This window comes from Tursiops truncatus, chromosome 9 (assembly GCF_011762595.2).
Source record: "Tursiops truncatus isolate mTurTru1 chromosome 9, mTurTru1.mat.Y, whole genome shotgun sequence".
Lineage (NCBI taxonomy): Eukaryota > Metazoa > Chordata > Mammalia > Artiodactyla > Delphinidae > Tursiops > Tursiops truncatus.
Genome location: NC_047042.1, coordinates 26,301,714 through 26,325,472, shown reverse-complemented (window position 1 = coordinate 26,325,472; position 23,759 = coordinate 26,301,714). Strand labels below are relative to the sequence as shown.

The window sequence follows — 23,759 nt, the reverse complement described above, 5'->3', positions numbered from 1 at the left end:
ATGAATATTTTAACTACTTCCTTTCAGGCAAGCTTAAATAAGGGTCGTGGGATATGTAGACTTGTTCATTGATCACTCCCTCCATTTGTTAAGATTCCAAAAAATATAGATGCAGCACTGTACTTTGAAAGGCTGTAAAATATCTGTGGTTGGGTTTATTTTTTTTAGCAATGTTTTATCACCTCCATTTCAAAAATGCAATTTAGTCAAAGAATTAATCATTTTGAGTGTACAGGGTGATTAACATGTGAGGAAACCAATCTAAAGAGGTTAAGTGGTTGTTCATAGTTACTCAGGTAATTAATGGCGAAGCCAAGACCAGAACCTGGCTCTTCAGATTCTCAGCCTACAGGACTTTCATTATGGCATATACATCTGTTGTACTTTAATTCTCATTTTTGTTTTTTTTTGTAATTTGAGTGATTTTTCATTGTAATAGTATATAGCTGTAGGCTGGTCATTTATTCTCTGGGCACCTGAGTTTCTTCATAAGTAAAATAAAGGACAGTGGTAATTCAGACGGTTACACTGTGGTTATTTACTGTGGTGGAAAAAAAAATTGATACATGTAAAGGCTGTAAGAAATGAACAGTTTAAAAATTTGCATTTGTTGAAATTTTTCCCTTTGCATTTTCCAGTCTACATCTCCACAGGAACATGAGTTCATCTTTGTGGTCTCATGGGATCGACTTCATCATAGTGATGGGAAGATGGGTCAGAATAAAATTTGATTAGAAGAAAATAAGACTGATGGGCCAGTAGTTAGTCTCTATTACTGACAAAGAAACAGGAACGATGACCTTTACACTATAAAAATTATAGTAAACATAGTATGCATTGCAGAAGTTGGCAAGTCATAAAAACAAGTAGAAGTTTTGATGTCTGTATCTCTATTTATATACAGAGGTAATGAAGTCCTAATGACTCATTGGGAAAAAGCAAGGTCATTCCATCCCTAGATGGAATTCATTTATGGAGTGCCTCCTTTACTGGTTGAGCTGCCTCTCTTTCCAATTCATACTTTTAAAAATTGGCACTGACTACTCCACTGTGGCAGCACTTTAGGGTAGCGCCCTCATGTTTCATTCCTTTCCTGGCTTTCTCTCATTTTCCAGCCAACTTATTCTTCTAAGCTTTGTACAGTACTGTGTTTGGTAAGTCTGTAGTTTAGAGACCTGCTAATTCTAGCTAGTGTATAACCATTGTTTGAACAGTTGAATCTTTTCAGATAATGATTTCACCATGCATAAAGCTTGAGGAATTATAGCAACATACTAGAATAACTGGGGAACCTTTTCTGGAAAATACTCCACTTAGCAGCCCTGTTGTAAAACCATAAGTGAATACATGTGAAGACAAAGTGCAATGGCAGTGGGGAGCTCTGATTTATATTTTTGTTATAGTATTGAATCCCTAAAATACACATCTCTGTTTGTGAATGCCTATTTAGGAAGGAAAACAGTGTGATTCTACCTTGACAAAATTACTGAGTGGGAAAAATTCGTCTTCCAGGATTCAAGAACGCCTAATCTCTCAAATTCCTATTTTCATCTTCCCTAAATAAAGCACCTTATTATTATTTCCATCTGTCCCTCAAAACTTTAAGTTCTTTGTTTAGGTGAATGGTCAAATGATTCAGTATCACAAGTTTTACCTTTATAAATGATAATTTGATGTTAGCAAAATTAGTTGTTTTAACTAAAGGTTTAAAGTTAGCCCCATTCCACAAAACTTTGGACATCAACAGTTTCAGAGTAGACAAACAGAAGTTAATACATTCATAATAGAGGGGAAAAGATACTTCATTTCTCTTTTGTCAGAAATAGGCAGTGTAAGAGTGGACAAAGTGCTATCGATTTTCATATTTCATACTGCTGTCTGGGTTTGAGTGTTCTGGTTACCAGTATTTCACCTTCTTTGTCAGATGCATTAGGAGCTGACCTTTGGGAAATGAAGTTATCTTCTAACTTGTCAATATTTCCAAGGAGCCTCTTTAAGAAATCTTCAACATGCAGGGTTTCGTATTAATTCTCTCTCATCCTCAAAGGCTCTCACATTATCATTTACCAACCTTAAGTAGTGAACTGCCATATGCAATTAAATAGCTTCAACAAACAAACAAATACACACATATGAGAGGTTTGCCAGATTCTGGCTTTCTAAAATTAAATGTATGTTAACTAAAACAAATAATTTGTAATTTCTGAAGTAGGGGTGAATGCATAAACACCAGCCCAAATCACAGTGGTAGAAAGTAGATCCCCATCAGTTTTAACAGTCATTCCCACTGTACTGAATACATTAACAACACTGATAGTTTCCATTCTTGGACAATTTGATTTTGGACATGACTTTCAAAACCAGTTTCAAGTGGAAACATTTTTTCTGAGTTGTTGTTCATCTGGAATTAACTGGACTTGCTTTGGGAATATTTATTGTAGAATTGGGATTTTTGTTATACATAGAAAAGTAAATATAAAAGTCATAATGGAATGACTTTTCCGTGTAGCACTTTACATTAAAGTTTGTGAAAAATAATTCTTTCTGTATTTAAAAACGTAGGATATTTACCTTACCTATTAAGTTGAATCAAAGCTTTTCAATCAGTAAACTTATAAAAGATGTTAATTTGTGCATATCACAACTTATTTCCATTGTACTTTTTTTTACACACTGAACAAATATTTAAAAATCTTTTCCAGTGTTATTGAATTATAGTTGATGTATAATGTTGTATTAGTGTAAGGTTACAACATATTGATTTGATATATGTACATATCAAGAAATGCTTACCACAATAAGTTTAGTTAATATCCATCACCTGACATAGAATATTTTTCTGTTGATTCAAACTTTTAAGATCTACTATCTTAGCAATTTTCAAATACACAATTAAGTATTGTTGATGCACTATATATTTTTAATCTTTTTGAGTAATAAATTTTAAAGACTTTGTATTTATGATAAAATGAATGTTAATTGCACAGTATTAATAGGTATGAAAATAGAGCCATGAGAAGAGTGTTATAAAGGTATTTATATTTTCTCTTGTGTTTAGTGTACATTTTGTTTTGTATTTCAGAGCTCTTGGATCTAAACAGAACGTCAGTCTTCCATAGCCCTTTTGGATTTCTTGATCTCCAGACAATGCTGCTGGATGAATATCAAGAGAGACTCTTCGTGGGAGGCAAGGATCTTGTGTATTCCCTCAGCTTAGAACACATCGGCAGTGACTATAGAGAGGTATGGAAACAGCAAACTATATTTCAGGAGAGAAAGAAAAGGAGTCAGGGAGATAGCTTCTTGCGTGGGTTTTACTTGGACTAGATTTTTCACTTTCTTGGCCATTTCACATTCTGAGTGATAATATTATTGAAATAAAATATTCATTAAAATCATTTTGAGAAAAAGTTACAGATGATGGAGAATGAACTTTTCTAGCACAGTACAGATCTCTGTGTCCCCAGAAGACTTCTGATTGGTGCACTCGACGTTTCTCTTGCCTGATGGCCCTTGTCACCACAGCCACTGTCCTGACACCTGGGTTTGGAATATGCTGATTTAAAGTACCTTTAGGCCTTATTACTCCAGAAATCCCATCCTGAAGAAATACGGATGTGTGAACTCAGTATAGCTAACTCATGTATTTCTGTTGGTAAGGTCACTAATTCAGGTGGATGCTTTTTAAACCTGAAGGATTAAACTATTAAAATAGGCGAGCACCCAACTTTTCTGAGAAAGATTAACTGTAAGAAGAAAAATGGTTCTTATAATCTATGCTTATAGAGTTGAATTGAGGTAATATGTTTCCAGAAATATTGATATATCAACCTTATATAAAACATGCAGAAATATTTATAGACCATAGGATATTTTTGGCATAAATGTATTACATAATACATTTTCTTTATAATTTACTTATTTATTTTTATGTTTGTCGAAATGTATGATGTCCATATTTTTTAAAGGCATTTTTAAAAAAATGTATCATAAAAAGCAGCATACCTTCATCCCTGACAGTTCCTCATCTCTAGAGGAAATCATGTAAAACTCTCATTTCTTCTGGTTCTTACCTCCATATGTCTAAATAGCATTTGTGTACTGTTCTTCCTTGGTATTGTTAATTTTAGATAATATCTGTTGACTTTCTGTAAAGGAAGATGAGGATTTTAGCTTTCTTTTCTTGCAGTACCGTAGCTAAAATATCTGCACTATTTCACCAGCAACCCCTACTCATCTGCCTGGTCATCTTCCCAATAGAGCTGTACCACAACTTTCAGCTAAGTAATAACTATTTACATTATTATAATTGGGAAAATGGATCACACTTCTTCCCGCCACCCCAGATGAAATATTTCCTCTTTGTTTCATTTGCTTAGATTACTTTTACTCATTTTTCACCAAACTTTCTACCAGAGTTCTTATACTCCTTTTAATATTGTAAACCGTATGGCTTTCCAAATCAGTTTTTGGTTTTTAAATGAGATGCGTCCTTCCTGATTCTCTTGTCAGCCCAGAGTTGAATGCTGGAGCATCCCCTCAACCTCCCACTTGTGTGATATTCTTTCGTAGTTTAGTCTGACATTTTACTGAAACACACCTTCAATTAGCTTGCTGAAGGAAGATCCAAAGTAAACTTTTGAGGTATTTTTAATGTTTAAAAATAATATTTTTCAGACTCCACACAGAATTGGTAGATGCATGTAAAATTCTAGACTGAAAATCATTTGCTCTAGAATTTTGAGGATAGTGTTCCATTGTTTTCAGACTTCGAGTATAGCTGCAGAGAAGTGCAATAATTTCAAAATTTTATTTATAAGCTGTTCTAATTTCAAAATTTTATTTATAAGCTGTTTCCTTTCTAATTTCAACATTTTATTTATAAGCTGTTTCCTACCACTGTGTTCCCCTAATCCTGTCCTCATGCCCTTCTATGTTTTAACATTTTCTCAAATTTTCTTTAAGGTTTGATCTGTTTTTCATTCACTGTGTTGAGACACAGAGGGCCTTCTGCAGGGGAAAGCCTTGGCCTTCAGCTCTGGAAAATGTTATTATTTCTTTGATGTTTTCCCTTCTTTTCCATTTTCCTCCTGACTCTCTTTCTGGGACTTCTATAAGGCAGAGTTTTGTTCTCAATTGTCTGGCCTGCTGTTTATTATACAGACATTGAACGATTTCTCCTGATTTCACCCACACCCACCCCTTTTCCCATTTTCAGAAGAGCCCTAGACTTCTAATTCCTGAGAATTTTTCAAGTTCTTTTTCATGAATCAGCTTGTTTATTGGCTCCCTTCACCTTGCAGGCATTTAGATTTCAGCTTTTCTCATGTGGAAAGCCAGTCAACACCTGTCCATATGTTGTAGAACTTCCAAAATGTTGCTCATATTTCTTTGGCATCTCCACTCAAGTTCTATTTGTCCTTTTTGCATTATGTCCTTTGGCTACTATTTTAGTTGCAGGATGAAGTGGAGACACATAATGTGTTAAACTCTTTCCTTTTTTTTTCTATCACCCTTAATTTTATTTTCTCTGCAGTTCTCAAAAGAGATGATTGCTCTCTCTCTCAATGTCTATCTAAAATATATATTATAAAATTGTATATTTATATATATAAAACATAAATATGCAATATTTGTATTATACACACACATCATTTTTGGGGATTTTTTTAATTGAAGTATTGTTGATTTCCAATGTTTCAGATGTACAGCAAAGTGATTCAGTTATGTATATATGTGTATACATATATTCTTTTTCAGATTCTTTTCCATTATAGGTTATTACAAGATACTGAATATAGTTCCCTCTGCTATACAGTAGGACTTTGTTGTTTGTCAACTTAATATATAGTAGTTTATATCTGCTAATCCCAAACTCCTAATTTATCTCTCCCCCCACTGCCTGTCCCCTCTGGTAACCATAAGTTTGTTTTCTATGTCTGTGAGTCTATTTCTGTTTTGTAAATAAGTTTATTTGTGTCATATTTTAGTTTCCACATATAAGCGATATCATATGCTATTTGTCTTTCTCTGTCTGACTTCACTTAGTATAATAATCTCTAGGTCCATCCATGTTGCTACAAATGACATTATTTCATGAGTAATATTCCATTGTATATATATACTACATCATCTTTATCCATTCATCTGTTGATAGACATTTAGGTTGTTTCCATGTCTTGGCTATTGTAAATAGTGCTGATGTGAACATTGGGGGGCATATATCTTTTCGAATTGGAGTTTTCGTCTTTTCCAGGTATACACACATAAATCTTTAAGACCATCAAGGACCTCCTTCTTCCAGACAAATTCAATGGATTTTCCTCTCCCTTTTTTGGATGGTCATTTTCCTCCTAACTGTGGTGTTCACCACGTGGCCCCCTTCTTTTTCTCTCGGGTAGATCATCTGCACACTCCAGTTCTTAGAAGGAATAGCTAAGCTAGGGGTGGTTAGAATGGGGGCCATGGAATAATCTCTGTTATGGGATGATTTCCTCCCCACCCCCAGCCCCTAATTCATATGTTGAAGCCCTAACTCCCAGTCCTGAGAATGTGACTTTAAAGATGTGATTAAGTTAAAATGAGGCAATTAGGGTGGGCCTAATCCAGTCTGACTGGTGTTCTTATAAAAAGAGGAAATTTGGATACATGAAAGAGACATCAGGGATATGTGCCCATAGAGGGAAGGCCATGTGCGGACACAGTGAGAAGGCAGCCATCTGCAGGCCAAGGAGAGGCCTCAGAAGAAACCAGAGGTGCCAACACCTTGAACTTGGACTTCTAGCCTCCAGAACTATGAGAAAAGAAATTTCTGTTATTTAAGCCACCCAGTCTGTAACATCTTGTTATAGCAGCCATAGCAAACTAATAAAATCTCCCTATTAACATTATAAGTATGTGAATATGGAAAGATCCTTCAAGGGATCCGACACCCAGAAGATTAAGAATCTTTGCATTAAGGAAGTAGTTCTTAAATTGCTGTCCTTCGATCTGGATCCTGTAACTCTCATGGAGCGGGTCCCTGAAATCCACATTTATGACACGCTTTCTAGATGACTTTTATGTACACAAAATCTCATAACAGTTTTCCTGAGCCCTCATTTCCTATGTGGAACTAAGGCCAGGAGTTAGCAGCTTCCCACTTTAATGTGATTCTGCTTTAGAGTAGGGGAAATTGAATAACCTACTTATCCTTGATTGTTTTGGCCTAATTGTACCCTGAGGCCTTTAATGCTAGAAAGACTGCTGTAATGGAGGAAATGACCTGTGAAGACTATATAAGGATAAGAAAGCTGGAGAGTGATGAGTATTTATGAACTGCATCTTAGGGAGCTAAATAGAATAGTAGCTGGCTGTTGAAGCTTCAGGGTTCCATCCAGCAAGGATGTCAAGGAAAGTAGCTATACAAATTATTAAATTGAATAACTTTGCTGCATTCAAGGGTAAATCCTTGTTTTGTGGGGCCTGAAGTATATACAGTTTGCTGGGCCACTTCAGGAAATATAATTCAAACTTAAATTTCAAAATTGCTAACGCCCCTCCCAGGGCCACAGAAGGGCTGGGTACTCGTGAGGAATTCTGAGAGGTAAGCTACATTAACTCTGAGGTGACTTCACCCCACCTGCATTTGTTATTTTGTACTTTTCTTGCCTATTTCCACAGAATGATTAGCAATAAAACTCCACATAGACGTTCTGCATTTATTTTCAGTAACAGCAGAGTTAGACAAGGTCTACTTCATAGACAGTCTGTTTAAAAAAAGTAGACTTAAGAATGAGAGGGCTCCCCTGGTGGCACAGTGGTTGAGAGTCGGCCTGCTGATGCAGGGGACACGGGTTCGTGCCCCCGTCCGGGAAGATCCCGCGTGGCGCAGAGCGGCTGGGCCCGTGAGCCATGGCCGCTGAGCCTGCGTGTCCGGAGCCTGTGCTCCACAGTGGGGGAGGCTGCAGCAGTGGGAGGCCCGCGTAGCGGGGAAAAAAAAAAAGAATGAGAGTTGGTGCCTCAGTGCTGTCCAGGCTCTGAAGATGTGATGTTTCTGCTTCTTGGCCAAGTTCTCCTCCTGTCTTTCCTGGACCTTACTCCTTCAATGATTTACCTGTTATTATATCTTTAATCTCTCCTGCTTTATCTTTGGGTTTCTTAACCTCAATACTGTTAACATTTGGAATAAGTCTAGGTTGGAGCAGAGAGTGTCCTGTGCCATTGTAGGATGTTTAGCTGTATCCCTGGCTTCTATCCAATACACTCCAGTAGAATGCTGCCCCTGCGTCATGATAATCAAAAAGTCTCCAGACACTGTCAGATACCCCCCGGGAGGCAGAATTACCTCAGGTCAGACCACTGTGTCTAGCCCATCATTTTATAAGCAGGATACAGACCTCTCATTTAAAAAGTCCCACCATAAACATATATCTACTTGGTGCTACCACATCCCTGCTTCTTCCCCTGGGATCAGTCACCTTGGAAGAGTAGCCAAAGCCCATTTTCCCTACTTTCTCACTTTCCATTTATTTCTTAGTTTTTAATATCTTTTAAAATGTAATATGTGGGGCTTCCCTGGTGGCGCAGTGGTTGAGAGTCTGCCTGCGGATGCAGGGGACACGGGTTCATGCTCTGGTCTGGGAAGATCCTACATGCCGCGGAGTGTCTGGGCCCGTGAGCCATGGCCGCTGAGCCTGCGCGTCCGGAGCCTGTGCTCCGCAACGAGAGAGGCCACGACAGTGAGAGGCCCGCGTACCGCAAATAAAAAAAAAAAAAGCTATCCATGTTTAAATTGGCTTTTTGGCTTTTTTTTTTTGGCCGCACTGCATGGCATGCAGAACTTCCCCAATCAGGGATCATACCCATACCCCCTGCATGGGAAGCACGGAGTCTTAACTGCTGGACCACTGGGAAAGTAAAAAATCTTCTTCATTAAATTTCCTTTCAGTCACTACTTAATTTTAAAATTATCATTCTGTATTGAGGAAGAACTTCCAATCTAGATCATCTGAAAAGGAATGTACCTGTTTCTTCTCATATTCTCCACCCCCAATTTATTTATACTTAGTGCAATATCAAGATGTGGCCAAAAGAGATAATGAAAGTTTATTATGTTATTATTAAATTCTCTAGTTAGCAGCTGTACACTCAGCAATATTAAATGTTTTTTGTTTTTGTTTTTTGCGGTACACGGGCTTCTCACTGCTGTGGCCTCTCCCATTGCGGAGCACAGGCTCCCGACACGCAGGCTCAGCGGCCATGGCTCACGGGCCCAGCCGCTCCGCGGCATGTGGGATCTTCCCGGACCGGGGCACGAACCTGTGTTCCCTGCATCGGCAGGCGGACTCTCAACCACTGCGCCACCAGAGAAGCCCTAAATGTTATTTTTACATGATGCATAGTTATTTGAACTTCAGTCTGGTGAAATGTAATTTGAGTTAAATCTAAGGGGATTTAAATATATGCATGCAAAATTAATGAGTTACGTTTTTTTAGCGTTAAACATGTAATTCAGAAGAAACTATGTATGTTAAAAATATGATCAAGAAAGGGAAGCAAAGGAATAAATACAAAACATCCTGGTATATTGCTAGCATTTAAGGAGCATTTAAGAGTAAAATTTACACAATTATTGAGTAATTCAAGCAATTCTTAAAAAGAGGATTTAAAAAAACTTTTCCTGTGACTCTAAAATATTTCAATAATATATGATAATATTTCAAAATGGTAAATAATAATATTAATTAGTAAACCAAAACTAGTAATGAGTTAAAAATCCCTCTAGATATTACACAAAGTAAAGTTTTTTCATATAGCACCTAACAATTATTGAAAACATTTTTGTGCTGTTTTCCATATTCCATGAGAAAAATTTATTTCCTAATTCATATTTATCAGGTTTATTTGTATTACTATAAAGAAGCATCAGCCATGGTACCTTTATTTGTGTTTCTTTATTGGTTTAAAGTTTGTCTTCATTCTTTCTGATCAACATTTCATTTCTAGAATGAGATATAATGGATCAACAGCTACATTTTTTTTTTGATATTAGACAGAGCCAACAGATTATTTTTTTTGTTTTATTTTAACTTATTTCCATTTGCAGATATTATAAGACCTTTTGAAAAGTAGCAGAATGTAATAGCAAAGAACACGTTTTATAGCCAGATTGCCTGAACTCCCGTATCTGGTCCAGCACTTAGGCGATGAGTGATCTTGGTCAGCTTATTCCATAGCTCTATTTCTCAGTTTTCTCATCTGTAAAAGAGAGATAATCATAGTATTTATCTCACAGCTTTTATAAGACAGTTTATTGACTTATTAGTTGCCTAGGCCAGTGCCTGAAACATAGTATTATCCAAATATTTGCTATCATGGTTATTATCTAAACAAGACATAGAATCAGCGCATGATTCCTATGTGCTGCCATTTCTAACTGAGGTAGGAGAGTACTGCATATTTTTAGAGATGATTCAACTAAGTTCTAGAAACAGTCATGGAGATACGAAGTATGCAGAGATGAATAAAACGGTCCCTACCCTAAAATATTTCTAATGCAATGGAGAAGATACATACATACACATCTGTCACAGGTAGCACAGTTTGAATAGAACTATAACAAAGGCCCAAGTAAAATGCTAAGAAAGTATACAGAAGCTGGGAGTTGAGGTTTCCTGCATGAGATATAATTTAAAATTGGACTTTGAATCGTAGTTGGAATTTTGATTCACACAGATAGGTAGTGGGAACAGAGAGAGTACAGGGAAGACGGTCAGACATTTTAGAGCACTTTGAAGTAATGACTTGGCTGAAGTAGATAGGTGAGGTGGGGGCGTGAGGGTATCAACAGGGTAGAATGAGAGTTAAGGATGGAAATGGGGTTTAGACCAGATCCTGAAGAATACTGACTGCTGTGCTGTTGAAACTTAATCTTCTAGGCAGTGCAGGAGCCAGTGGGAGAGTCTGAATACGTGTAAAACACAATCAGAATGGTAGTTCAGCATGATTGCTTTAGCAGCAGCATGTTGGGTGAATGGAAGGAAGAGGAGAATAGGGCCATGAGGCCAGTAAGTAGCAGTTAGAACATAAAACCAGGTTCACTTGTCTTAGAAGCCTAAGGTCTTTGCACCATGTCACTGTTGAGAACCAGGCTGCTGCTCTGGTGTGAACTCCGTGTCTCCCAAGGTGGTCTTCAGTGTACTGTTAGTTCTGCCTTTTGTCATGAGGTGCTTCTTTCCTCTTGCTTCTTATTCCCTTTGCATGACTAACGTTTACCTTCGTAATGGTTAAGAGACTAGTGGAACAGTTAGTGGTTGGTGACAGTAGTGGAGGAAAACCACTGACAAGTGCGAGAAGGAACTGTCTCTCCCTTGTTAACTTAACGGCAAAGTTGAGTTCCCCACGAGGCTCCGGTATTTCAACCACAGGTGAGGGACTAGCTTGTCCGTCTCCTATCGACATAGCCCCTTGCAATCTGTGCACATTTGAGAAGTACTGAGATTCCTGAAAAACAAATCAAAATTATTCTCAGGGAGGTAGCAATAGTAGTTTGAGGTATAAAATCTTCTTTTCTTGTTTCATTTCATGAAGAAATCAAAAGTGGAAATGTTTGTTTATTTAAGCTGTATTTTATAGGACGTCATAAAACATTCCATATTTAGTAGTAAATATTCACTTTAACAAATTTTCACCCCTGGCTTTCTCCAAGTTTCTAAATTTCAGCTTTATTTTTCTAAAATTACTCTCACCACCATTATTTTAAGCTAAAGTTACACTACTTAATTTGGATATCTCTAAATATAACTCAGTCACTTCTGCTTGTAAAAATATTTATACTTTTCTCGTTTACTCAACTTTACTGAATCCAAGGTGAAAAATAATGCTTGAATTTTAGAATTTAATTTTTTTAAGTGAGAGAAAGGCATTAGAATCTAATTTGCATATAAAATGGCAAATGGTATTTCACATTAATGATGGCAGTTTAGTAAATTTCATCCATTAAAAAGGGCACACACAAGGCCAGAAATGTTTGTGTCATAATAATAGTGTTCTAATTCAAAAGCTTTGGATTATAAACATTTCAAGAACAAATCTTGTCTATAGTCCAAAAGATTATAATTCTAGTATACAAACTACTTGAATAATGACAACCATTGTAATTAAGTATAAAAGCATAAGCAGTAAGGATAACGTGTCAGGTTAAAACTACCATTTATAAACCATTAGGCCTCTTTTAATGTGTTATACTCAATCTATTTTCTTGATTTTAATGACATTTATAGGACCTTTCATTAAAATATACATTGATGGACACTGGTACTATATATAGATATAAAATATATAAAGAAAGACTAAAATATAAACAAACGTTTTTCATTAGAATAATAGAATTAGGAAGAGAATATTAGATGAAGTTATAATAGTGTCTTAATCACTTAAATGTATTCCAAGGAAGAGAGACTTATATTACCTGGATCATTTTATTTAATTTTTTTCAATAAAAAAGGAAATAATGTTTTTTAGACAGTTAAATTATTGCTTCTTTGTTCATTTGTTTTTGCTCTCCAAAATCTCTGAGTGTCCTAACATCTTGTAACAATAGAATTGTTAAATCCTTAATCCTGGTGTAATTAGGAGACTCGGTAGGGAGTCCGGGTAAGAATTACTTTGTAATTTAATTTTTATTTTATTTTTCTCCTTTGAGATATGCAAGAATAGTAAATGGCCTGTTAAAATGCATTGGACAATTAAATTATATTGTAGGAGTGTTGTGATGAAATGATGTGTATTTAACCTTCTGCTTTTTGTACCTTTCTCAGTGCAGAGAATTTGGAAATGTCATTACAACCCTGTTGCTTAACTGCCTTTAAAAATGTTTTATGCAGAACAAATAGCTTAATTTTATGGGTTTTTGTTGATGCTATACTCTGGAGCAGAACCAAAAGGCATCCTTACTGCCAAAACAAATGAGGAAAATCATTTCCCTTACTGTCTTGGCAGAACATTTGTACATGATGGCTTTAAAATAACTTTTGATTTCCAGTGAGATCATTCTCTGATCTTTTCTCACCTGAGTGGACCTTTGAATGCAGTCCTGAGCCTGTTAAATTTTATTAAAAAAAAAAAAAGAAAAGAAAAGAAACCAAAGCAAACTAATGTATAAACAACAACAAAAGCAAAACTTGAGTAAATATATAATGACATTGTTCATTTGGAGAGTTCCCCTGTGTTGCACTTTAGTGGTGAGTGTTCCTAATTTAATCTTCTACCTCTCTCCCTTCCATGGACCCAGAGTGATCTGGTTAACACCCTTTTCTCTACCCTCAGAAATCCTGCCAGTCTCTCAAACTTGTTAAATCCTGCAGGATTTCCTCCCTGATTAGACTGGAAAGTTACTTGTCTCATTTATTTGATACTGCTTGCAGCATTTTCATGTCAGTGAATCTATATCTCACACTTTATTGTAGGATCCTTTACTGAATTGACTTTTTGAAGAATGTGATAAAGAAATGTTCACTGATACAAGTCTGCCAATAGACAATGAATGAGCAGGGATTGCATTTAAGGCCTTATGCCAGGTAGGCATTTTAGGGCTGGGGCAGTAAGTCACTGCCTTGCCCTCTGTAACTTATAGCCCTAATAAGAGAGCTGAAGTTGAGTACACATATCATTATAGTCATAGGTAGAAAAAGTAAGAAAAGCAATATAGAGGATCAAAGGAGGGAGACATACTATCTGTTGAAAAAGTTAATCAGGAAACGTCTTCTAAGACGTGCCTGAAATAATGATTTCATTATTCCTAGAGCAACTGCCACTATTAGGTTTGCTGCTAGAAACAACACATGTTCTGGCAATCCTAGAAAAGCCATGTATTGTCTTCGCCACCACATAATATGTGATCTTTTGTTTGTGTCAAGAACTGTGAAGGGCCTGAAATTTTACCTTGCTTTTAAGACAACAAGTTAGCCTGTCATAGTTTCATTGATGCTGGCAGAAGACAACGCCTGGGCTAGAGACAGAGGACTCTGTCACTCACAGGACAGCAGGTAGCATGAACCTCGTGTTTCCATCTTGTCTTTTCCTCCTCAAGTCCCATAGGGGATGGGCAAAGCAGCCTAAGTAGACGCTGTACACACAGTGAATTTGTGTCATACCCGCTTTACCAACCTCCAGCTCAGAAAACTCCCAGTCTTACAAGGGATTTGCTAGGAAAGCTGTCCAACCTTTGCCCAGAGGGAGACATTATCTTTATTATCCTGGTCAGGAAACAAATCTTCTATTTGCCCTGAAGGGAGATTCTATCTCTGTCTTCCAAGCCTCTTTGAAAAGATAATGTGGAACAAAAGCTGTCAATAAAGTATAGGAATCCTCTAGAGAATTGCCCCCCAGACAATATGTTCAAATAGTCCCGGAAATAATCCTTATGAAGCAATGATTGAGGAGAATGAGGTAATACGTTGAGGTTGTTGTATTGTCTGGATACTGTTTCAACATTGAAAAGCTGAACTTCCGTATATTTTTCCAAGGGATTAGTTATCTAATACTTTGAAATTATAGAACTACGGTTTAAAGAAGTCACCATTTTACATAATGATGAAAAATGAATAAAAAAAGATGCTAATATTCTAAGAAGAAAAGTGCTGCATCTCATAAATTAAAGGTGTTAAGAATATAAAAGCATTATTCTGCTCTACTGGTGAGGTATTCTCCGATTTATTCATGTCAGTAAGCAAATTGGTCATGAAAATCTTTCCAATGATGGATGATCCTAAAATGAATTTGTATTTTGAATTTGTATTTACACACACATATACATTCTAGCATATCCTTTTGAATAATTTATGCATCCACAGTAAAATTATAATTCCAAAACCAAATTGAATCTCAAATTAGAATAAGTTTTAGAAATCATCTGAGAAAACCTACTGCTCAGTGCCTGAATTTTTTCCAAAATAAAGGATAAGTGAAGTTTATAAATTCTACAACTTCACTTCCAGAATCCTTTTGTCAAGTGGTGTTGGTAACCTCCCTCAGGCTGATGTGAAGCCTGCGGTCGAACCTGACATTGTCTTATTTATGTGGTATCTTTCCTGAATCATATATGATCCACTGATAGATCTACTGCTATAATGAAGCACATTGATTCTAGGGTATTCTATGTGTGCTTTGGACTTTTTAGTTGGTTTTCTTTTATATCCCTACTTTTTTCCTTTTGTCTTTTTTCTATGTTGCAACATAACAAAAAGCGCTTGTGTTTTTATTTAAAAGTTTATATACTGCACTATGAAAGCAAAGGAACACATGAATGCTGACTATTGTTAGTAAGAAACTTCAGGGGGCTCATTACACTAATAATAGCATCAAAGTAATGTCATACACCTATAGTGCAAACCCTAGAGTGCTTACTCCTATGATAATAAATTTAGTCATAAAAGGATCATCATAATCAAATGCCATTGTCACCACTTTTATAAATCCCCAATATTTTTCATGTATCAGGGCCTGGATTTGACTACGTAATGTGTGAGTTAAGTGACAAACCTCTTCCCCATCTAGCATATAAATACCTAACCTGATATTGTATGGGACACAGCTTTTTTAAAAATCTTAAATTTTGACCATATTTGGGATTCAAACATGTATATCAGATTTCAAAAACTAAAACGCCTACAGGGGCCACTCAGGTAAAAGAAAAGTCTGAAGAGAATCAGAGAGTGCCTGTCCCAGTGAAGGAAGACTTCAGCCTCAACTCCAGAAGAATGGTGCCACATAGGAAGGCATGCCTGTTGCTTGCCTTTTAGATTTTTCTAGAGACATTGTACACCAGGGCATGTAGATCCAAGGCACAGGCCTTTGGAGGCAATGAACAAAAAACTATAGGGGGTTCTGGTGAAAGTCAGCATCGCTCAAAATAGAATTCATCATCGCTGACCAGCAGAGTCCATGAAGATGATACATTAGCATGAGAAGGCGATTCCATGGAATTCAGAAAGAGACACAAGAAAGGGAGCCGATTGAGCTTTTTCAGTCAGGGGAGGAGGAGTGATTGATCCAGCAGGTGAGGGGATAAGCTATTAACCTGGAGGCTTTTAGATCTTGAGGCACAGGAAACATTTGAGAACTTACCAGTTGCTACAATTACTTAAGGGAATTGTATACCTTGGTTCCCACCCATAGATCTGCACTGTAGAGTTGGACAGAGAAATATGCATTTTTTTTAAAAGAAGCTCCCAAATAATACTTAGGTAAAGTTCTGGTAAGGATTAAATTAAATGTTGAATCTGAAGTGCTCAGTACAAAAGTTAGAAAGCTGATAATGCCAAGTGTCAGTGAGGATTGCTGGTAGAGTATAAACATGTCACCATCCTGGAGAGCAACCTGACACTACAGTAAAACATTAAATGTATGCTTCGCTAAGACCCAGTGATTCTGCTCCTGGTTATACATACCAGTGGTATTCTTATACAGATCCCAGAGGGACGTGTACAAAAATGTGCTGCTGCTTTTGGTGGGGGGGGGGGAGGGGGGAGGGAGTGGTTCTTGTCAATAAAGTACTTTATTAAAACAAAACAGACTGTTGTGGTAAGAAGCCTTTTCCCAAAGTAGCTTATACACCATCACTTGTGGTGTAGTCACTGCAACTGAAATGAGCTGTTCATGGAGATCATAAACATTAAACTGATTCCTCTAGGTTTTATTGGGAGAAGATGTGCCGATGTTTGCCGTGGTGGAGATTTGGAGACAATTTGGGTGTCCTCATTGGGAGAGTAGAAAAGGGAATATGGGGGATCCATACCCCAAATATTACAAAGCAGTTAGAAACAACAGACTGTGTGTATACATAGGGCTTTGTATAGGGGTCTTCAAAGCCCAGTTCTTAGTATAAAAGATGAGAAAGACTTTACATAAATTAAAATATACCATTTACATAAATTAAAAAATGCACAAAAAGCAATATACACTTTATAAGAACATATGCAAAGAACAGAAAAACTGTTAGTCTTCCCAGGAACAATTTACAGTGATTGCCTCCTGGAGGGATGCAGGGAGAACATGGAGGGGGGAAGGGAAGGAAATAAATAGATAATTAAAATAAGAGAGGGACCTTTTGAGACCAATGATAATAATGGGCCCTCAGTTGCATAGTATAACAAACTCAAACCTCTGCACATGAGTTTATAAAGTAGAAGAAAGAAGAACTAAAAGTTCTTGCCACGCTGTCTGCCACATGGTGTGATTAATCTATCATTTAAGCAAAAAGAGGAACAGAAACAGTCTGAGAAAAGAAAAGGATAGAGAAAACCATTTCTTGCATTCCCCAAAAAAAGTACTTAATGATTTCTGCCTGTGGTCCCAGCAAAGTGCTAGGCACTATCTGAGATGAAAAAGAGGTATTTGATATATTCTCTCTTCAATGAAGAAACCAACAAATTTGAAATACAACGAAAATTTCCCGAAATCCAGTGGGAAACTGGTAGAGTTAAATTATGTTTTAAAAATAATCAAAGATGTTTGTGGTGTATTATGAAGTGATACATTATAAACAAAGGATGAATTATAAATTCATTCATTATAAATCCTTTCATTCTTTTGTTCACAAATGTTATTGAGAGTCCACCACACCAGGTTCAGTGCTAAGTGGTAGAAATGCAAAGGGAACTTAAGGAGGTTCCTGGCCTTTGGGGGTCAGACAAGTTCGGGAGAGAGATTGGACAGCAGAGGTCACAGTAGGTTAAGTGCAGAGCAGTGCTGGTTGAAGTATGGGTGACCTCTAAAGGCCTGAGACTTGAGATGAACCTTCAGAAAGATTAAAAAAAATAATAAGTAATAATAAAGTTTAGCATAAAATAAAAGCTAAAAGATAAGTGCCTTAATTTGGCAAATAATGCCATAAAGAAGATAAAGTCTTGCTTGATCTTCTCAAAGAAGGAAGTAGAACCAACAAAAATAGAACAAAATAAAATGTATTGAATTGCAGAAGAAAAATGAAATGGTTTTTCCGTGTGGTTTATTTTTATATGCAGTTGCATAACAGTCCATTATCTTTTATTCCAGATACACTGGCCAAGTACAGCAGTAAAAACAGAAGAATGCATAATGAAAGGAAAAGATGCCGTGAGTATTATTCATTGTAAATTAAACAAATCATCAATTATAGTCATGGTCAGTGACAAAAGACTGAATCTCTAACCTTTTATTTGCTCTTAAAACACATATATGCAATTCATTTCAAGAATAAATATCTATCTCTATATCTATAGATATATATATTGATATATACATATATATCAATATATATGCACACATACATGTATATATACACACGTATACGCATGCACATATGATATATACATGTATATACATATACATGTACATGTACATTTTCTATATATATAATATATAATTTCTATATATATAATTACTTAAAAATTAATTTCAGTGTAGAGGTAGAGTAGGGCACCAAGGTACCATCTAGATCTTGGTTTTATTTTGTCTTATAATATTTTAGTCAACTCAGATTTATAAATTCCTTCTAGTCAGGCTTATCTCCTATGTACTGGGGACAAAAATAATTTCAGGTAATTTCTTAATTTGAGGAAAAGCTAAGCACCGTCTTTGTGAGATTTCATCTCACCCTGATTAGTAAATTAGAAACAAATGAAGAAACTAAAGGAGAAAAAACAAAAAACTTGAAAGAAGATGGCAAAGGCAGTAAACATGCTTTATATATTCCACATGTTTTGAGGATGTCTCCTGCTGAAAGAATCAATATTCCATCTCTCCATAACTTCCCTGCAGCATGTGAAAGGGAAGAGGTGGTCCAGCAGCAGCAGCCCTGCCATAGTTGCTAACACACGCGTACACGGGTGAAAGGACTTTTCACGTGCTAGGAGTAGCTGGCCGACGACACAATTCACAGCTTTGGAGGAAGGCATGCACAGCTCCTTTTGAAAGTTAACTCATCCTTTTTTTCAGTAAGAAAAAATAATACCATGTAGAAATCTAACACACATTATACCAACTCCTGATTCTAACGGCAAAGGGATGAGTCAAGACATTCTTGCTGGCTTAGTCTACAGCGTGATGCTGAGTAATTGAACACATTCACAGGCTGTGTCAATCTAAGCCCACCCGAGCCAAAATGTGGTCTAATCGGCTTACTCAAGCTGTGACAGTTTCAAGAGAGGAGAAGCATGTGCTTATAGCAATATGAAAATAGGATATTAGATTTTCCCAACTATACGGGTCATATACAGACTAGGATGCTGCATGAAGGGGAAATTAAAGGAATAAGTCTATCGGTGTGCCCCAGATAATCGGTTCAGTAGTGTGTTACTTGTTCTTACCAAGGGAATGCTCTATTCTGAATCACTTACGATGAGATAGGTCTGCTGGCTTTTTCATCCTAATACTGTTGTATGAGAGAATTTAAAAGTCAGAATCTGACCTTATAAAACATAATATGTACTGATTATTGCATGTACTAATGTCAAAGTGCTATTTAGCAATAAAAGGGTTTAGTATTTCTCTCATAATTTAAATGAACTAGCAGTACCTGCTTTGCCAACAAGGTATTTGCTAAAATTAATTTAGTCAAGTTTTGTCTGAAGTAATTTTAAACTTTTTTTCACTCAGCATACTCAACTAATGACTGATCTATTAAAAGTTTGTTACACATGGAGTGTGTATCAGGTACTGGGTTTGATTAACTACAGAATACAAAGATGTGTAAAATCAAGATTCTGTCCTTGATACGATTACAGTTGAATCCCATTATGGGCAAACTAGAGCTCTGGGGCCGAATGTGACCTGCCATAAATGAAGTTTTGTTGGAACACTTCCATATACATTCATTTTTCTGTTGTCAACGGCTGCTCTTATGCTATAGCTGCAGAAGTAAATAGTTGCTGCAGAGACCAGATGGCCCATCAAACTAATTATATTTAGTCTCTGGTCCTTTATAGAAAAAGTTTGCTGATCTCAGGACTGTAATCTTATAGTAATAGGTATAAAATGTTATTTTTATCAGTTAGCTTTCTATCTGTTTACTTGAAAATTCTCTATGAAAGTACTTTATATGAATTTATGAGTTTGAAGATATGACTTATTTGCCCAAACATCAAAACTCTGTAGTGCCCTAAGGTCTGCATATGTTCCCTTAAGGGTAATGAAGCTTTTTCTAGTTATTTGTTTTCTGACTTTATGCTGATTCATTGTTTATATGAAATTTTAAAAAATAACAGGTTTGGGAAGAATTTAATTATTTAGTGAAACATATTGCCATGTAAATATACCTGGATAAATTTCTGAACAGTGCTTTTTCTAAATTCCTCATGTACTAGAATACATGAAAATGATACACTCGCATTATTAAATGTAATTCATACGTCGCTGTATTGGTCACCTCTGTCTCTTCTTCCACTGCTCCTTGTCTTCTTTTCATCTGCCCCCTTTGCCTTCTCTAACCAAGCGTGGGTTATACATGAGATTTCTAGGGCTTGGAAAAGCAATAATCAAAAAAGAACTAAACATATTCATTACAGTAATCACTTTCTTTTTTTTTTTTTTTTTCCTGCTTTAGAGTGAGTGTGCAAATTATGTTCGGGTTTTGCATCACTATAATAGGACGCACCTTCTGACCTGCGGTACTGGAGCTTTTGACCCCCTTTGTGCCTTCATCAGAGTTGGATACCATTTAGAGGTATGATGATTTCATTCATTGCTCTCAATGGACTATCAAAAGTAATGCTTAAAAGAACTTTGTTTTAAAAGAAAGGTTGTGGCATTTCTTCCTACAAAAGAGAAAAGCATTTGTGATCTTCTGATTAAGCTTGCTTGAGTCAGATAATCGATCTCCCTGGGGCTTTAAAATTCTTGCCAGCTACAAAATCTGGGAACCAATTAATTCTTTATGTATTCATTCACTGAAGAATTTCATTTACTTAATTTGTCCGCTTAAAAATATTTCTTAATATCAAACTGTGTTCTCTTTTGTCTTCTTATATAAAATTTTATTGGTGTAAGTGCCAAACTAGAATGAATATGTATATATATGAACATATATATACAAGCATATACGAAAATAAATTACTACCTGCAGTATTTTTTAAAAGACATGCAAAGGCTTGTTGATCCTGTAATGACTCCTTTTCTTGGCCAGGTGAGGTGGGAGAGGTCGAGTTGGGCTGGGGGGAGATTGCAAACTGACTTAAGATAAACTTTACTTGATGAGAGCTATACATGTCCTCCCCTGAGACCCCACTACTAGATGGTATGATATCCTGAAAGCAAATCCCAACTGAATTCTGCCACATACACCACATTATATTTACTAACAAGCAGGCTTGACATTCAGTCATATAAGCGGTTTCAACAAACTGGGTAAACTCTCAGCTTTGGTTTATTTAGGCACATTTTCAAGCACCTTACATCAGTTTCACTGTGAATAAGCATACTGAACAATATACTGATGTCAGGGTCTGTTACCTTCCCTTGTCGTCAGAAGGCAGAATCCTGCACAAGATGGGACACAGATAAAGCAGAGCTCTGGATGATCTATAGTTAAGCAGCTAGACTCTCTCTCTCTCTCTTTTTTTTTTATTCAAGTATAGTTGATTTACAATGTTGTGCTAGTCTCTGCTGTGCAGCAAAGTGACTCAGTTATACACATGCGGACCTTCTTTTTTTTAATATTCTTTTCCATTGTGGTTTATCACAGGATATTGAATATAGTTCCCCGTGCTATACAGTAGGACCTTGTTGTTTATCTGTCCTGTATAGAATAGCTTACATCTGCTACTCCCTTCATTCTTGGACCCCATTTATGAAAGGGCAGCAGTGACTATAAAATATTTTCAGCTACCACATATGAAGAGCAACATTCATTTCACTAGTGAAAAATAATTTCTGATATTCCTGATACTAGTTAACACACATGTGCTCACTCTAGCTGCCTTTGGAGAGTGCCCCTGATTGAGGCACTTCAGCTGTTAAGCATCCTTATAGGCAGGATTTTTGATTAGCATATTTTAAATGTTAACTAACCACCCCTAGTTGTAGATTAAACTTAAGTAGCGTACACAAACACATCACAGTATATTTACTAAATTATTTTAAAGAAACAATGCAGGTAATATAATAGGAGAACATTAGAAGGCAAGTAAGTCCAGTGCAAAGTCAGAATATTTACATATATACAAATATACAAAGTATACATATGTATATACATATGCATATGTACATATGTGTATACAAACACACAGGTATACATAAATACAAAGTCAGAATATATACAACTTGTGTTGCAGATTTATTGGTGGCAGATCCTCTCAGTTTTCATTTATCTGAAAACGCCTTCATATCATCTTTATTTTTGAAGGATATTTTCCCTGGATATAGAATTCTGGGTTAACATTTTTTTTTCTTTAAGCGTCTCGGAAATGCCTTATAATCTCTTTCTCATGTAGATTTAGGTTTCATTCATGCTGGTATTATCCTGTTTGTAACTGCTTTATCTTTCAAGATTTTCTCTTTATCTTTGGTTTTCAGTAGTTTCTCTGTACTGTGCCTATGTGTGTGTGGTGACAGTGTTGGAGAGATTGATATCTATATTTCTTGGGATACTAAGATTTTTGGATACAGCGTATATATTTTACACCAAATTTTTGGCCATTGTTTTTTCCAAATAATATCTCTGCCTCATTCTCTCTCTCCTCTCCTTCAGGGACTCATAAACAGATAGATAGACAGACAGACAGACTGACTTTTGGGCAGTGTCCCACAGATCACCACGATTCTGTTCATTCTTATTCAGTCATTTTTTCCTCTGTTTTTCAAGTTGGATAAATACCTTTGATTTATTTTCCCTTTCTTCTGACATCTCCCATATGCTGTTAAGCCCACTCCATTAATGGTCCATGTAAATATTGTTCTTTGCAATTCTAGAATTTTCATTTTGTATATTTTCCATTTCTATCCTGAGTGCTCCCCCATATTTTTATTTATTATGACTATTTTCCTTTAAACTTTTGAACATATTTTAATAACAGTTTTAAAATCCCTGTGTGCCCCATTTATGATAAAAACCCTGCAGAAAGTAGGCATAGAGGGAACTTTCCTCAACATAATAAAGGCCATATGTGACAAACCCACAGCCAACATCGTCCTCAATGGTGAAAAACTGAAAGCATTTCCACTAAGATCAGGAACAAGACAAGGTTGCCCACTCTCACCACTCTTATGCAACAGTTTTGGAAGTTTTAGCCACAGCAGTCAGAGAAGAAAAGGAAATATCGGATAAATGGATAAAGAAGATGTGGCACATATATACAATGGAATATTACTCAGCCATAAAAAGAAACGAAATTGAGCTATTTGTAATGAGGTGGATGGACCTAGAGTCTGTCATACAGAGTAAAGTAAGTCAGAAAGAGAAAGTCAAATGCCGTATGCTAACACATATATATGGAATTTAAGAAAAAAAAATGTCATGAAGAACCTAGGGGTAAGACAGGAGTAAAGCCACAGACCTACTAGAGAATGGACTTCAGGATATGGGGAGGGGGAAGGGTAAGCTGTGACAAAGCGAGAGAGTGGCATGGACATATATACACTACCAAACGTAAAACAGATAGCTAGTGGGAAGCAGCCGCATAGCACAGGGAGATCAGCTGGGTGCTTTGTGACCACCTAGAGGGGTGGGATAGGGAGGGTGGGAGGGAGGGAGACGCAAGAGGGAAGAGATATGGGAACATATATATGTACAACTGATTCACTTT

General features: G+C 36.4%; 1 protein-coding gene across 1 annotated transcript in view; it reads left to right on the top strand.

Annotated features, from left to right (window-relative positions):
• SEMA3E (semaphorin 3E) overlaps nt 1–23,759 on the top strand; it is a 256,505-nt gene that overhangs the window by 140,802 nt on the left and 91,944 nt on the right. Inside the window, exons 2-4 of the mRNA XM_033862940.2 lie at nt 3,083–3,243; nt 18,037–18,096; nt 20,564–20,683. Coding sequence (XP_033718831.2) covers nt 3,083–3,243; nt 18,037–18,096; nt 20,564–20,683 — 341 coding nt within the window. The remainder of the gene's footprint in view (nt 1–3,082; nt 3,244–18,036; nt 18,097–20,563; nt 20,684–23,759) is intronic.